At 37.7% G+C, this 16,633-nt stretch overlaps 1 protein-coding gene across 4 annotated transcripts in view; it reads right to left on the bottom strand.

Moving 5' to 3' along the window:
- The window catches only part of GOLGA4 (golgin A4), a 54,709-nt gene that overhangs the window by 14,142 nt on the left and 23,934 nt on the right, over positions 1 to 16,633 (bottom strand). For all 4 annotated transcript variants that reach the window (XM_057431606.1, XM_057431607.1, XM_057431608.1 and 1 more), the window contains 7 exons: positions 16,257 to 16,444; positions 15,261 to 15,344; positions 14,263 to 14,410; positions 7,542 to 7,720; positions 6,524 to 6,655; positions 5,383 to 5,538; positions 174 to 4,468 (listed from right to left, as the gene is read on the bottom strand). In XM_057431606.1, coding sequence (XP_057287589.1) covers positions 174 to 4,468; positions 5,383 to 5,538; positions 6,524 to 6,655; positions 7,542 to 7,720; positions 14,263 to 14,410; positions 15,261 to 15,344; positions 16,257 to 16,444 — 5,182 coding nt within the window. The remainder of the gene's footprint in view (positions 1 to 173; positions 4,469 to 5,382; positions 5,539 to 6,523; positions 6,656 to 7,541; positions 7,721 to 14,262; positions 14,411 to 15,260; positions 15,345 to 16,256; positions 16,445 to 16,633) is intronic.

Here is a 16,633-nt window from a genome sequence, read left to right as displayed (position 1 = left end):
GTGCTAATTTCAAGTAGCTCTTTTCTTGGTGTTTCTCCAAGTCTATTTAGAGAAATGACAGAAAAATACCGGTTGTTATTTCAGTGTTATAAATTGAGTTTTAAAAAAGTATTCTTCAGGTTTTAGTGGTTAAAGCAGAGAAATGATAACAAGACCAGGAACAAAGAATTTACCTGATTTTCTGCTCCATTTCTTCTAAGGACTCTTTCTTCACTATTTCAAGCTCCTGCTGATGTTCTTTCCGCAGAGCACGTAAGTCTTTTTGAAGATTATTCACTTCCTTGTGTAGTTTCTGTTTCTCCCTTTCAGTCTCTTCCAGTTTAGTCTGCAAGTCCTTCTGCTGGTTCTGCATATCATCTAGTACCTTCTGCAGCTCCAAACCTGACTTTGCTTTCTCTGCATCATTTTCCTCAAAAGCTTTCAGACTATCATTTCTTTCATCCAACTGCTGCTGTAAACTTTTTAGCTTTTCTTCATATCTCAAACTCACATCTTCCACCTCAATCTTACGCACTTCGTTTTCCCTCAATAGGTTATTTTCCAGCTCTTTGATCTTCTGTTCCAAAGACTGACTGACCGCCTCCTTTTCCTGCATTTTTTTCTGGAAATCTCCAACTACTTTCTCCATATCAAGACATTTCTGTTCTTTAGCTTTTAACTCTTCTCTACTGCTTGCTAAATCGCCACCACAATGAGCATACTCATCTGCTAACAATGAGTATTTCTTGGTCTGCTCCTCGAGTTCTTTCTTGAGGCTTTCCGTCCTACTCTGCTCCTCCTGATGGCTCTTCTCAATGCATTCTAGTCTTTTAAGGAGTTCTTCCTGTTTGTTTTGCAGTTCTAGGTAAGAGTCAATACTCTTTTGTTGTTCCTTTTCATACTTCTCCAACAATCCATCTTTTTCAGTTAAGTCCTTGTGTAATATGTGAATTTTCTCTTCATATGTCTGCTTGACACTCTCAAGCATGTTGTTTTTATCTTGTTCTACAGCAGCTTTTACACTCTCTACTTTTTGCAGCATTTCTTTCTCTAACGCTGTGGGATCTCTCGTTGACTTAATTGTTAATTCTAAGGACTCAATTTTGGCATCTCTCTCCTGCACTTTTTGCTCCAATTCTCTTAACTGATTTTCTTTATCCTGCTTGAATTGCTGTTCTTTTTCTTCCATCTGAGATATCAATTGCCTTTTAATAGAACCAATTTTTTGCTCTGCCTTCTTTTTCAGATCTGCCAGCTTAGTGCTGTTCTCTGCATTCAGTTTCTCTTCTAATTCTTTCAGTTCTTCCTCTTTGCTTTTAAGTATTGCTGACTTCATTTGATCAAACTCCCTCTCCTTTGATTCAAATTCAGCTTTCAGCAAACCTATTTGCTTCTCAAGATGAAGCACCTTTTCTTCAGCCTCCTTAAATCTATTGTCCTTTTCAAAAGCCACCTTCTCTGCCTGCTGGAGTTGCCAAGCTATCTCTTGTTGCTCCGTGTCTTTTTGTTCATTATACTTTTCAAGTTCCTCCCTCAAGGAATCATTTTCTGAAGTCTTCTGAGCAATGTGTTCTTCTAGCTCAGCAATTCTTGCTGCTTGGTGTTTTATCTCTGCAGTTAATTCACTTTCTTGCTTTCCCCTTCTGTTTTGCTTTTGTTCCAATTCACTTCTTAAACTATCGATATTCTTGCTTTGTTTAGCTAGCTGGTCCTTCAATTTATTGAGCTCTTCATCTTTTTTATTGGCTTCAATATTGCTTAATTCAAGTTTGCTCTGCAAATCTTTAATAGTGTCATGATTTTGTGTAAACTTGGTTTGTGCTTTCGTTTTCCACTCTGACAGCTTGGCTGTGCACTGATCTACCTGGTCAAGAGCCAATGCTTTTTCTTGACCAAGCATCTCAACTCTGGATGATAACTCCTGTACCTGGTTTAACAACCGCAACTGATCCTCTTGATGTTGCTTGCTTAACAGAGACATGGCTGCTTCCTTCTCTGTTAAACTTACAGTGCTTTCCAGTCTAACATTAAGGTCATTAATTGTTTTGTTGAGAGCAGAGATCTCAGATTCTTTTTCCTGGAGTTCCTCCCTCATTGAGGTGACAGCATTGATATTTTCAGACAACTCTTTCTTCAGCTGTGTTATGCAAGTTTCTTTTTCTGATGCTGCTTGCTGCTGATGCCCTCCCTCTTTCTGCAATTGTTCCTTTTCTGTCAAAAGTCCCTCAATGTCAGTTCTCAGGGACATAATTAAACTGTCCTTCTCTTGCAGCTGTTGCATTGACTTCTGCAATGAAGTATTTGCAGCAGAATGATGCTCTGATACTTCTCTAAGTTGAGCTTCTAGTTGAGAAATCTTATTCATTTTAATTAACACTGCTTCTTTAACTTTTGCCACTCGGCGCTCACAATCTGCAAGTTTGCATTTTACCAGGCCAATTTTTTCACTACATTTATCAATTAATTCACTGCTTTTTGTTTGTAATAAAGCTTCAGCATTCTTCCAATAAGCATCTAACTGGGCTGCAAGTTCTCCTGTCTGCCTCTTAAGCTCAGTTTCTTTTAGCTGAATTGCCTCTATCTTTTTCTCATAATTTTCATGATCTTTATACAGAGAAGACTGCATTGTTTGGAGTTTCTCTTCAAGGGTTTTCAGGGTATCAGCCAGCTCGGTAATTCTGGCTTTATCCTGTTCTTCAACTGCTTTCTGTTTATTGAGCTGTTCCTCAAGTCCTGACCGCTCTTTCAAGGACTGATTAAGATCACTCTCCAATTTTTTCAACTGTGTTTTCAGGTCACTTTCCTTATCTGACAAAGCACTCACCTTAGACACTGACTGCCTTAGTTGTTCTTGCAATTCCTTCAGGGACTCTTCCCTTTTCACCTGTTCTTCCTTCAGCTGGGTTATTTCTGTTCTGGAGCTCTCCTCCTCAGCACTGAAGGTTGCAAGCTTCTGTTTTAGGTCTCCAACTTCCTGCTCTTTCTCTTGCAGTTCCATATCATGTTTTTCCTGGAGCTCTTCAACCTGCTGATTGAGTTTTTTTTCCCAACTCTGGGCAATTTCTTCCAGCTCCCTCCTATGAGCCTCAGTGAGAGTCTCCAGTTGCTCTTTCTGATTAGATTCCAGTTTTGACACAGCATCATTGATTCCAGCTGAGCTGGCATGTGCCATTTCCAACATTTTAGCATTGAACTCACTCTCTTTCTGACTGAACTCCAACAGCTTGTTTTCAAGCTCCTTTTTTAGTTTAGCCTCTTGTTCAGCAAGTTTATTTTTGAAAGTTTCCTGCATATCTTTGGATTTCTGTTTAATTTTCTCCATTTTATTCTCCTGACGTTTCAGTTTACTTTCATATTCTCCTTTTAAAGCACCAATTCTATTCTCCATGCCTAACAGTTTCTGTTTAAGCTCTTCCACTTGCTTGTCCTGTAACTTCTTCATGTGTTCAATTTCATTTTCCTTCTCAGTTAGACTTCTTTTCATCTCATCAGCCTCTCTTTGTAGATCCTTCAGTTGACATTCATACTGCTGTGTTAGAGAGGTTAACTTTTGTGTGTTTTCATTGCTTTGCTCTTGCAAATTCTGCTTCAGGTCATGTACCTGAGAGATGTATGCCTCTAACTCATTCTTGACTTCATTCGACTGAGATTGATTTTTTCCTAGCTGCTCACTAAGTTGCAATTTTTCACCTTCAAGATCTGCCAGCTTCTGCTGCAGCTTTGCTAATTCCTCTTCATAAGTCTTTGCTTGCTCATTAGAAGTCCTCTGATGAGACTCTGAAAGCTCCTTTAGCCTTGCAGACACTCGAACAAGTTCAGCTTCAGATCTTTCTGCAGATTCCTTTAGTTTCTGTTCATGTGCTTTTAGTTCCTCCAGATGTCTGTCTTTCTCCTCCAATGATTGCTTGAGTTTGTTGAGTTCCTCTTTGAGTACCTTCTCAACACCTTGAATAGACATTTCATGCTCTTTTAACATCACTTCCACCTCTTCATTGTGCCGTTTCCTCTCTTCTTCCAACTTCCCTTCCAATTCTTGCTTTGCTTCACACACTTTACTATTCAATTCTGAGAGCTCTTGTTCTAAATCATGACGTATTTTTAGTGCTTCTGACAGCTCAGAAGACAGTGCTTCTAGTTCTGTTTGTTTCACATCAAGTTTTTCCAATGTTTTCTCATTCATCTCTTCTATGTGTGCACAGAAAACAGTTTCTTTCTCTTTCAAAATTGTATCTATCTCTTGTTCTTGCTTCTCTCTCATTTTTTCTATTTCAGCTACTTGTTGTTGCTTTAAGATTTGAAGCTTTTCAGTCCAAATTTTTTCCTGCTGCTGTTTCATGTTCTCCATTTCTTTCTTGTGTTTTTCAACCATTTCATTAATTTCCTTACTGTGCTGCTCTTTTTCAGACTCCATCAGAGTACTTAATTCCTCTGATTGCTTTCTGTCATCTTGAGAATACTTTGCAAGTGAGCTTTCCAGTTCAAGAATCCTCTGTTAGAGAACAGTTTTAAAATAATATGAATATTCAAAAGGTAACACGTTGATTACATTTTTAATAATAACTCACTAGGTTCACATAACTACAAGTCACTTATTTCATTATTTTTGGTGAATGTCAACTTTTAATATAAGGCTTTCATTCAATTTTGTTCTCAACTTTGCTTCATTATGGTGAGTTAGTTATTCAGTAAAAGGTTTTTCTATTTCACTGCAGTGAAAATACATAAAATAGAAAATTGGAAAGAATTTAACTCCTTCCAATAAATAATTCACATTATATTTATGACAGATGTGTTCATCTTTTCATATTAAAATACCAATACATTGGATGAAAGACACTGGGAGACTACACAAGTATTATGGAGCTTTGCACATGGTACGTATCTTAATTCTACCTCTTATGGAAATGCTGCTGTAAAGTTAAAATATTTACACAGGCAAAACTTCCAAACTAATATTTGGAAGTGCTGGAACACAGTGCAAACTTGCATTAGCAGATAATACAATCTCACCCATTACAGAAAGCAAAGCACCCTTCAAAAATATAACCAAATTTTTTACTTACTCAAGTACACTTATAAGTGTTTGCATGGTAGCAATATACAGAAGTTATGAAGTTCAACTGTCTTGTATAACATACATAAAGATTATGTACGGATACAAACTCATATCCCAAGGCAGGATACAAACTGAATATATTTCTATACTTTGTCATCTGATCTTGTAAAAGATTAGGGCCTGCAGCATACCATGGCAATACGTTAAATTTCTGTCACTACCAGAAGCCCAGTGAAATTAAACCAACCCAATCACAATAAATCCACAGTATTTGTAAACCTGTCACAGTTAAATATATATTGAAGGGCATTTTTGTGAACATTTACCCTTTTGGAATGTTTACTCACAGTTCTACAAGTCTCTACTTCTTGATGCATTATCTGAACCTTCTTGTCACACTCTGACTGTATTGCTTTCTTCTGCAGCTCTAATTCTTCCAAGGCTAAGGATTCTTGCTGCTCTTGTTCTTGAAGGGTTTTCAAACACTCACTTTGATTTTTTTCCTGTATCAAAAATTATGATTAAACCAATAAACCCTCAAAACCAGTATAACGTGATATTTACAAACCAGTTAATAGTTTTACACTAATAGTTAATGGTCATACACTAATAACCTGTAATTTCTCTGCACACACAGAGTTTCTACTTCATCTGTGAGAACAAAACTGTTATAAATCATTTCCATTTCCTCTTCTTTGGAACCATTTTTTTTTGTGTGAAAAATGTAATGCAATCCATCCTTTCACTTTGGTTTGACACGACTGAGATTAACACCTCAGAGAAAAAAGGCCTGTCCTCACTTGATTCCACTGTTAATATATTTTTAAGCTTCTATTTCTCATAATTAAAAAAATAACCTGAGAAACACGAAGAAAAATATAGTCAGAAAGGGACTGTCAAAGTCCCTCAGTCACACACCACTGTGGAGGAGCACAAAAGAGAATCCACTATTTCTCAGGTAAAATTACATGATGCTCCAAAGTGGATTACAGCTTATGAAAAAGAGCAAAGAATGCAAACAATTTCTCCCAGCCTGACCTAGAAGAAAATTCTTTTCCAAGGTCAAACACTGTAAATAGTCAATTCTGTTCACGTAACACAACACAACCTGACACAGTGATACTGACAGTTTTCAAAGAACAGCCTCATTCTTTGTACCTCTTACTCTAGCTGCTGTGGCTAATTGCCAGTGATCCAGAGGAAGAAATGCAAAAAACCAAAGTAACAAAAAGAGTTTTCAAAATAAGAAGTCTTTCCCACAAGATACAGCTGTTAGTGAGAAGTGACAGTGATTCATTATCATTATTCAGTCTGGATCACTGCAGCTGCTTCCCTTTCATTGGACATCTCTGAGCTCTTTGACCTCTGGAGAACACTTGTATCTTTGAGTGCAGAAGGACTCTTACTGCTGAACAAGGTCAGATTAAGACTTCTAGTCCCACCTCACACTTGCAGAGATGTCTCTCTACACATTTTAGGAATACTTACAAGAGCTGCCTTCATCCTCTCCTGGAATGCCTTTTCTTGGGCCTGTAATCTCTCATTTAGCTCCTGTTCTTTGGTAGCCAGCTCTTTTTTATGGAAGTTTTCTAGTTCAGCAACACGGTCCTCTGAAGACTTCTGTGAATCAAAGTTGGAAATAATTTTTTCAAAATTTATTTTGAAAATACACAAATTTCTTTGTATTTATTCTTGATTTGAACCACTTTGTATTATTACTTAATTAAAAAAAGCAGTGCAATAGAGAGAGGAAACCAGAACCACCTCTTTGCTCCCTTTAAATAAGTAACAATCATCTAAAGTGCTTAATATTAAGCCCCAACAGTTCTTATTTTCAAGCTTGAAATCATCCCTCTTCCTTCTCAAGTCCTTCACAGTTCTGTAAGAAACACATTTTCTAAAGACTCTCCTACCAAGATGAACTTAGTGGTTTTGATTTCAGCTCAAATATGATAATAAATTGGAAAAAGAACTTCAATCCACAGCTTTTCCTCTATTCTTGTTATTTCATGAGCCAGAACAGTAAGTGGTGACAGCTATCTACAACCTACATAACACGCTTTAAGGATAATGTGATGCATTCCCCTAAAGCATCAGTGCGTTCTCTCAGAGAAACTAATAACACAAATGTCAAGACAAGAACTGCAATTTAAAGGTGTTCAAATTTACAGGTTGGCAAGGCATGCACACTACTCCTGTGATTCCTACCTGAAAACTCCAGATGAAGCAAATATAAGCAACTCTGAACTAGCAAACAGTTTAGCAACACATTCTTAAACATTTAAGCATATGGGGTTAGGATAATAATGGTGAGTTTTCTATTTTGCTTAAATTAAATCTTTAATCCCACAGATTATTTTTATAGAATTTATTAAATATAAATATACATTAAATATATATTAATAATAATATAACTAAGTATATACTAATATATTTTATGATAATTTAATTGTAATTGAATTATTAGATTAAGAACCAATAATTCAAGGTGAGTTTCAGATTTTACCTTCATAATCTCAACCACCTCTTGTTTCACTCTGGTTAACTCCCGTTGAAGATTTACCCTCTCTTCCTCACTTGCCTTTTCTACAGCTTTGATTTTTTCATCCATTTCTGCCTGCAATTTTTTCCGGGCTTCCTCTGTCTTTTGGGCAATACTCAGAGCCCTCTCAAGTTCTTCAAAAGCTGCAAAGAAAATGAAAAAAGCATATGATAGCTGAGAGATACCTGTCCCTTGACAGAAGAACAGAGTACTCCATAACTGTAAATTATACAAGTAACAGAGGAATGAACTTAAGAATCCATCAAGAATTTGCATGGGTTTATTATCTAGAAAGTGAACTGACAAATGGCTGTCAATGTCTTCCAATACATTCTGTAGCTTCTATTTCTTCCCTAAAATCACGTAAAATACATAAACCACATAAATAAACTATAGCTCCTCTTCCATCTGTATGTGCTGAATAACTTGGAAGAAGAAGAAATAAGCTGCATGAAGAAAAGGCAATTCACAATTTGCTCTTACACTAAAACAGCAGACATAAGCATAAACCAAGAATGACTGCTATGCAAGTCAGTTTTTATTGACTCATGAAAGAGTTCTTCCTGAGCAGAACACTGAAGTATAATACCAGGCACTTTATTTACCTCAGAGCTGTTCATTTCAAACTGTACAATCTAGATAATCTTCTCTAAACTACGGGTTTGGTGAAGTCCCTACAGATGGCTTTTCTAATGTCATTATTTCACTATTTACTTATAATGTAAACTACTATCAAAGCAATTCAGGGACACTGGAAAAATGCCTGTGCATTATGAGTGCTTCTAAACTTTGCAGATAAAATTGAAAAATAAAAATACTAAGATTTCCTCTCAGAAGACTCGAATAGCTAGAAGACGTTTCAAAAGAACTCTCAGGGTGCAGTGATGGAATTCATTTACATCTGCATAAGGTGCACAAATCTGCTGAAACATTTTAATATACAAATTGGAAGCAATAATTCCACAGCTTCTTCCCATGCTAAGGGGTATTCTAACATACTTATACTCTTCATAGATGATCATTTAGACATGAAAGGGAAGCAATCAATTCTGGTGCTCTGAACTGTATTATTATTATTATTATTCTTTAATACCAGTATCTGAGTTTCTCACTCAAATATTGCCAGAATCAGTACAGAATTACACAAGACCAGAATTTGATCACTCTTATGGAAAACTCTTCTCCTGAATAGGGAAGTGGAAAAACCCTGCTGCATATCAAAGGAAAATTCAGACTTGGAGCAGTCTACTATAGGGTTAATTTTCTTGCATAAAAGAACTTTGGCAAAACACCTCTGTAAAATACACAATCGTGGTGCCAATATCAAGACTGTAATTTATCAGAGGACCAAAAACCTACAAGTATATTCTTCTATTATGCCCTGGACTACTTGAATACTGTTCTGGGAGCAGACAGAACAAAACAATCTTTGAAGTGTAATTTAGTATGCTAAGCTTTCTTCCACTTAATTCTACCCCCAGAAGAAAATCATAGACATACATAAATTGTTTCCTTGATTCACCACCACTTAGCAGTAACTATCTATAATAACATTCAGGCATGAATCTGGGAAGTGAAGAATAATTTCCATTCCACATTTTCTGATAACATTTAAAACTGAAGCTTTTAACCACAATCTGTATTTTTGAGGCAATGCTGCAAATATGTTTTCAAGTAACTTAATTTACAGAATTGCATCCACCCAAATTCCGACCTCATCCAGACTTTTCTTCTGCTTTCCGAGGAAGCCTTTCTCTGACTACTCACAGCAACAATCATAGTTTTGGACAAAACAGGGTTGTTATTGACTCTGGCAATACGAAAGCACATCATAGTATCCACTTTTTCACTCCTGGTTGTACATAAATACTAAAACTCATTACAAAAATATGAAGAGCACTAGAGATTATTTCAAGCAGGAAAACAGTCTAAAACAATGCAAGCATGCACAAGGCTTATAGCTCCTTACTTTCCAAGCACAGTTCTTCACAGTCCCCATCAAGGCACTTGCCACCTGGGACTCACACGACTTGAGTCCTTCCCTCCTGCCAACAGGGACAACTCTGTTATGAACACAGCCTGTGCAACTGCATTTGGAGAATGGCACTGACTTCCCTGATGCTCCTCTCAGCCCTAATAAAAGCCCACTCAGCCAGCAAAACTGGCTAAGTCCTTCAGTACTACAGCACCATAAATGGATTAAAAACCCAAACAACCCTACAGACAAAGTACAGCTTGGAAAGAAAGCCTGTGAGTAAAAGATTAAGTTACTTCACTTTTCCATGTTTTCCAATTCTTGTTCTGAGCAACATACACTTAATTTTTATTCAAGAATCCCGTTACTTCTGCAAAAGGAAACAGAATGCATTTGGCATAGCCCAGGAATCCACCAAAGAGAAGATCTAGGTTCAAACTAGGATTGACTACTGATATGTAATAGCTGAGCAACATGCAGTACGAGAGCTGCACCACTATAATCGCAAGCAGGATGCCAGTACAAAAGCTACACAAAAGCTGATGGATACAACGCCAAGGGGGTATGAAAGCACAGAGAAGCAACACTTCACAGAAACACACTTAGCTCTCTAAAAGTTAAATTATATGCATCTCAGGCACTTCTAGCACTTAAGCAAAACAGAACATTTTTTTCAAAGTAGTTCATTCTAGTGTAGCATGACACAACTGAGTTTCAAAGCAGCAGAAGGTCAGTATCATTATGTAGGCACAACATGGTCTAAATTATCATGATTCTTCTTATTATTTTTAATCTATGGGAGATTTTAATTCTACTGTGGATAAAAACCTGGAATAAAAGTCCATGGCTTTACCCAAATGCATCTATTTTGAATGAAAAGAGTAAAGGCACTGCCTGTGCTCTTCCCAACCAGCAAAGCTACTGTTGAAGGAAAATACTTAACCAAGGTACTGGTTCAGTGAAGTCCCACAACGGCAAATCAGAACCAGTAACAAGCACACCAACAGAGAGTCTCAGGAGAGTCTTGCAAAGTCCCATTCATGTGACCAAACTAGAAACCTTCCTGTGTAGGATATAAATTACACAAAAAAGAGCCTGAGCAGAGTTTAAGAATCACAGAACCACAGAATCAGTGAGACTGGAGAAGACCTTTAAGATCACCAAGTCCAACCATTCCCCAGCACTGCCAAGGCCACCACTAACCCATGTCACTGAGGGCCTCATCTACACGGTGTGTGAACACTTCCAGGGACGGTGACTCCACCACTGCCCTGGGAAGCTTGTTCCAATGCCTAAGCACCCTTTGGGGAAGGAACTGTTGCTCATCTCCATTCGAATCTCTCCTGTTGCAGTTTGAGGCCGTTTCCTCTTGTTCCATCCCTTGTTCCCTGGGAGCAGAGACCAGCCCCCTCCTGGCTCCATCCTCCTGTCAGGCAGTTGTAGAGAGTAGGAAGGTCCCCCTGAGCCTTCTCTACTCCAGACTAACCCCCCCCCCCCCCCCCGGTCCCTCAGCCCTTCCCCATCACACCTGTGCTCCAGGCCCCGCACCAGCTCTGTTGCCCTTCTCTGGCCCTGCTCCAGCACGTCAAAGTCTCTTTTGTAGTGAGGGACCCAAAACTGAACGCAGGACTCAAGGTGTGGCCTCACCAGCGCCCAGTACAGGGGGATTAGACTGCCCCAGTAAGGTTGCAGAACTGATTTTTGTAAAACATGTGCTGCTTTACATGCACTACTCTGAAGTGCCGGTCTCAGTTCCCTTCATCTTGCCTCTCCTACTCAGTGTAACACCAGTCGTCATTGCAAAGACTTCTTGCTTACTCTCTGGAGCAGCAAAACATGTTATCTTCAACTATGGTGCCATCTACTGCTAAAAATTGTGAGGAAAGCACTAAACAGGATGGCAAAGGAGGGATTTGTACATTTCACTACTGAAAGCTGGGAGCAGGCATCTTGTCAGTAGTTTGAGAAAGAAAGGTTGAAATTCATTCCCTATAGTTGATTTGTGCATCTAGGCAGGCTTTTAAATGCACAGTCCATGCTTTTTGTTTCTCTGTAGAAAGGTGCCCAGCATATGTTAATTAGCTTGCAAAAGAAACATTGCCTACAAACAGGAAAGTAAAGCAAGATGAATTTGCTTTCTAAGGACTTTTTTGTTTCCTCTATAGAATACACGTCAATAATCTGCATTCTGAGAAGTTAGAAAGCACTTATGCCAAATAGCCTTAGGAGAAACCAACTTCAGTTTATCAGTAAATTTACAAATACTATAAATAGCTTTGTTAAAGTCAAACGTAAATTATCTATGTACACTGCACAGCATTAAAAATCAGTTGCAGTTACTTCGAATGAAAGTGCCTGAGAAGCAAACAATTTACTTTTTAGAGCCCAGTTCAAGCACCCAATGTGTGATGTAAAAAAAGAGAGCCCTTACCCCAGTCCTGTTCATACAAGGCTTGGGAAAGGCACCATGATTCACTTATTGGCATGTGTGGATGCACAAAAACAAGATGCTCTGTGAGATTTCAACATAATGTACCTCTAACTACAAAGAAAATGAATTTCAACTGGGGAGACCAAGTTACAGTTTACACAACACACACAAAATAAGCGTAAGTATCTTTCCACTATTTCAGTGCACAAAGATGCAGTAACATTGAATCAAACACTGCAACATTTCACTAAAGTCACTCAGTTACAAAGAAAAAAAGCCACACATGTAACTATAGGCAAGTTAAAAACATGAAATGGAAAAAAATATACCACTTTTTAGCCTACAATATAGCACTATGAAAATAAATGAAGCAGACTATTTTTCCATAACTTAAATGAAAATAACATCTCTACAAATACAATATTCCATGAAGCCAATTCCTCACTAAATCATGACAGAAAAAGAGAAGTCTAGAATTTAAAGGCAACTCACATTAACTGCCCAAGAAACAGAACTTTAAACACACTGACCTCAAATAGATGAAACTGAATTCTTAAAACTGGTACAACTCAAAGGTTGTGACCTAGAGGAAATTCCAGGCTCTCCCAGTATTGACAGTGGTCTTCTCAAATGCCTGAACAATTTACTTCAAGTGTATTGAACTACACTTCCATTACACATCACAACATTTTTGGCACATGTAAAGCCAAGGAAGTAATAGGAAAATCTAACAAAGGCCACCTCAAAATTCTGCTTATCTTTGAGGTAGTATTAGCTAATTTTCCAAGGATTCTGACATTTATAAATGCATGCTTAATAGAGTACACAAATACACCTGAAAGTAAAGTGGATGCTTATGCACCATAAAAATTAACAGAAGTACTTTAAATTTTTACTTATGAGAGAGCATATTTAACACACAAATCTCTCTCTAGGAAAGTGCAGTGTACTCAACACATTAATTGTAAGTGAAATTACTTCTCACTACCACAGTTAAGTTTTCCAGGTATCCAGAGCACCATCTGTTACCTATTTTCAGCTTCTGGGTATGCAAACCTGAAGAAATTACTGTATTAACCAGAGCATGTAGATATTAGTTCACAATTAAGAGGTTTCCACTGCATAAAAAAATGCAGTGTTTCAAACAACTATAACTTTGTATCTACAAATTTATTAAAATATTCTTCAGCTTTTTTTCTTCTATTATGAATAGAAGCTTCCTAGTCTCCAAGAATTGAAAAAAATCCAACTCTTTCAGGACCGACTTACTGTTGAAATATGAATTTCCAGAGTTAAAAGATACATGTACCCTGAAAAAGGTAGAAGAGGAGGACACCTAATCAAAATGTTTGTTACTTTCACAAGATGGATGTTCAAGCTGCTTTTCTGTATTACAGCAGAATGATCTACCCAATCTTTAAAACTGGAAGGTTTGATCTAAATCCTGTGAACTGTATTGTTTGACTTTCTCATCACTTTTTAGAGAAAGAAAATATGCATAATGTTTTATATCAACTAACTGCATCTGAGCTTCTGCCAAAAGAGTGAACGCCTTGATACACCTATGAGAGGAAACCGAATTTTCTTTATTAATTTTGAAACAGTGCAAAATGATTTCACTGTTTAAAAAACAAAGGTGGAGTGGATTGATCTTTCAACTTCATTTCAAGCAAAAGGAGAACTCCAAGCCCACATAATTAATGTTACCTAATTTCCATCAAAAGCAAACTACAGCATGTAATAGTTACACAGCCACTGGGTTCTAAGCCTGAAGAGAAAGGAACCATCACTGCTGTTTCACTAAAGAGAAATCAGAAATGCTTCTGCTACAATTATTGAAAGAAAATGGTTATTATGGCTGTAGCACATCCTCTTCTTTCTACGCCTTCCCAAGCTCTTACACACTCACTGCTGTTTTCTATGTAAAATAGTGGTAGCATTACAATAACTTGTAGATAGTTGCAAATTTCCCTCCTGAAGTCATACCAGCAAAAATTCTCTCAATCTTTTCTCCTACAAACAGGAAGGTACAGCTGCCCTTCAGGAGATTCCTTCCTAACTCCACGTGAATAAGAGACAAACCAGCCAAAAACACCCCTAAACTCTGCTGACCAAAAGTGAAGTTAGTAATGATGCTAGCAGAGGTGCAATGTGGAACATGAGGAAGAAAATCATCTCTTAATATCCATTCCAAACAACTGTCCAAAGAGTGCAGAAAGACCACACTGAAGCTTTTTCATGTTTAAATGTGAAAGCTAATAATCCCCAGAATTTCTTACCAGCTTTTTCAGATTTTTCTTTCTGTTCTTTTAATTCCTCGCCTTTTGTAGTCATTTGTTTGATCCGAGCACGCAGTTGGGCTATCTCCTCCTCCTTCAATTCCAGTGTTTCATGCATTTGTCGCTTTGTCTCTGCAATTACCATGCCCTAAGGAAAAGGTCCTTGTGATAAAAAGCTAGCAAACAAATAAAACATATAGCTGAAACAATTTCAAGCCAGGACACAATCCTTGACAGGAATAGACTTTAGTCTATTACTACAAGACCAGAGATCACGACATTTTTCCATGTCAGGAAACAGAAAACGCTAACGAAGAAAAAAGGTGAGAATACAGGATGATTTTGAAGAGTAGCCAAATTTTATCTAGTGGTGAAAAAAACTCATCCAGCCACTAAAGACCATGAGAAAACTTCCTAGTTCTGGTCCAGATACTTTTATTGGAAATATGCATAATGTTAACCAACCAAAACTAAAAGCATTGTAGAGTGCACGCTTCTCCTTAGATAACATGCACATACAAAACGAGCGTCGGTCTCGCTACTTATTATACCACCAAAAGTTACTTCAAGTACCAAGACTGTGATAAAAAAAAAATTAAGGAACAAAAAAACCCAAACCACTTCATATCCCTGAGAAACTACAGTTACTTTTCCTTCATTGGTAGCTTTTAAGTTAATTTATATTGTATCTCATCTTAGTCAGTGTTTGGGAGTGGTGGTGGAGTTCGGCTCATTTTGTTGTTTGTTGAAGCTGGTATTAAGGAGTGTATTCAGTGTAACTGCTCCATCCTGAATAACATAATCTTATAATATTTATACCCTAATAGACAAATACCCTATAGCATCTATACAATAAAATTGTCAGGTAGCTTGTATTATTTGCTGGCTAAAACATAAACCAAGCCACATCAGATGACTAAGAAAAGCTTCTAATACAAGAAGACAAGAGTTTTACAAAATCTTCTTCAAAAACTACAGAGTTTAAGAAGCTTTTTTACCTTGTCTTGTTCTAGCTGCTCAATCAAATTCTTTGCATCACGCAGCTGAGTAATCAGTTTAGTCTTCTCAGCCATCTGAAGGTCCTAAAACACAAACCCCAGGCACAAATTTAAAGCACTGCCACAGGTAAGAAAACACCTTCTTCTGGCAATCAGGTTAGGTTTGGCTCTTAAACTTGCATTATGCATTGGAGGAAGAACACAGAACAGAACCCACGGAAAGTAGGTAGCTTTAACTTACTTTTAAGGCTGCCTCATGGTCTCCATAATAAATCAAATATCTGAAGGCTTTGTTTCAGCCTCCACAGTTCTCTCATGGATGTCAGAACAGCTACAGTAAAACTGGCAAGAAACACGCCTTAGGCACCTGCTCTATTACCTGCATCTCAGTAGGGTCTCAGCAATACAACATAATTGGTCATTAATGGTTCTGGAAAAGATCCTTAAAATACTCGAGTCCTTCAGAGCAATTTCAAACAGGGCTGGTGCTCAGAGACTGAGAAGGGAATCTGATCTCTAGCACTGAGGTTGAGCACAGCTATACTTATCACATTTTCACATCCCATTACTATCAGCAATTTAATTTTACTCCACACTTGGCATTAGTGGTCTTAAAAGGAAAAATAAGCAAAATACTAATTTAGCTTTATGACTCCACTTATGCTATCTTCACTATATTGTGCTCTCCATTGTCCTGCCTTTCTGTGTTTTCTGTTCATTTACGTAACTTACGCCTCTTCAACTATGTCTTAAAGGTTTAGCTCTGCTCTACTGTTCTCACTTTACCTCTTGTCTTTTGTGCTGGCAGTCTTTTCCTCACCCCATTTTCCCACAGTTACTTTATTTCTGATACCTTTTTGAAGGATATTCAAAGAGTAAGGTTCCTTACCTTTCTCCAAGCAATTTAAGGGTCTTCTTTATTAACAGATTCTGGAAATACTGGAGTTCTTGCTCTGTTTTACTAGCTACCCATACAGTTCAGAGCATTTTCCATACCTTCATTTTCTCCAGTTCCTGAAGCCTCTCTTCTAACTGTTCCTGAAGTGCCTCCTTCTCGTTGGTTAACTGGGCGCAGCGCTCCTTATGAGACCGAATCATCTCCTTACAACGCTGCAGCAAGTTCTCTTGGCGCTTCACCCTCTGATGAAGAGTTTCCAGTGTTTTAACAGAATCTCCACTACCCCCTATTAGACAACATATAAACATTATCACATGCACGTACTGTTTCCAAAATGTAGATCTGCATTCGTCATTCACATTGCAGGCAACCCACAGGGCTCTGAAGAAAGTTGCGCAAAGTCTGCAAAACTTCCTAGTGACTACTGTAACTACCAGAAACATGCTACACATACACAGAATAGTAAATACAGTCT

The sequence above is a fragment of the Pezoporus wallicus genome, unplaced genomic scaffold (genome assembly GCF_028554395.1).
Source record: "Pezoporus wallicus isolate ANWC-B61680 ecotype Strahan unplaced genomic scaffold, APGP_CSIRO_Pwel_v1 scaffold_11491, whole genome shotgun sequence".
Classification (NCBI taxonomy): Eukaryota; Metazoa; Chordata; class Aves; order Psittaciformes; family Psittacidae; genus Pezoporus; species Pezoporus wallicus.
This window is presented reverse-complemented; position numbering and strand designations above follow the sequence as displayed.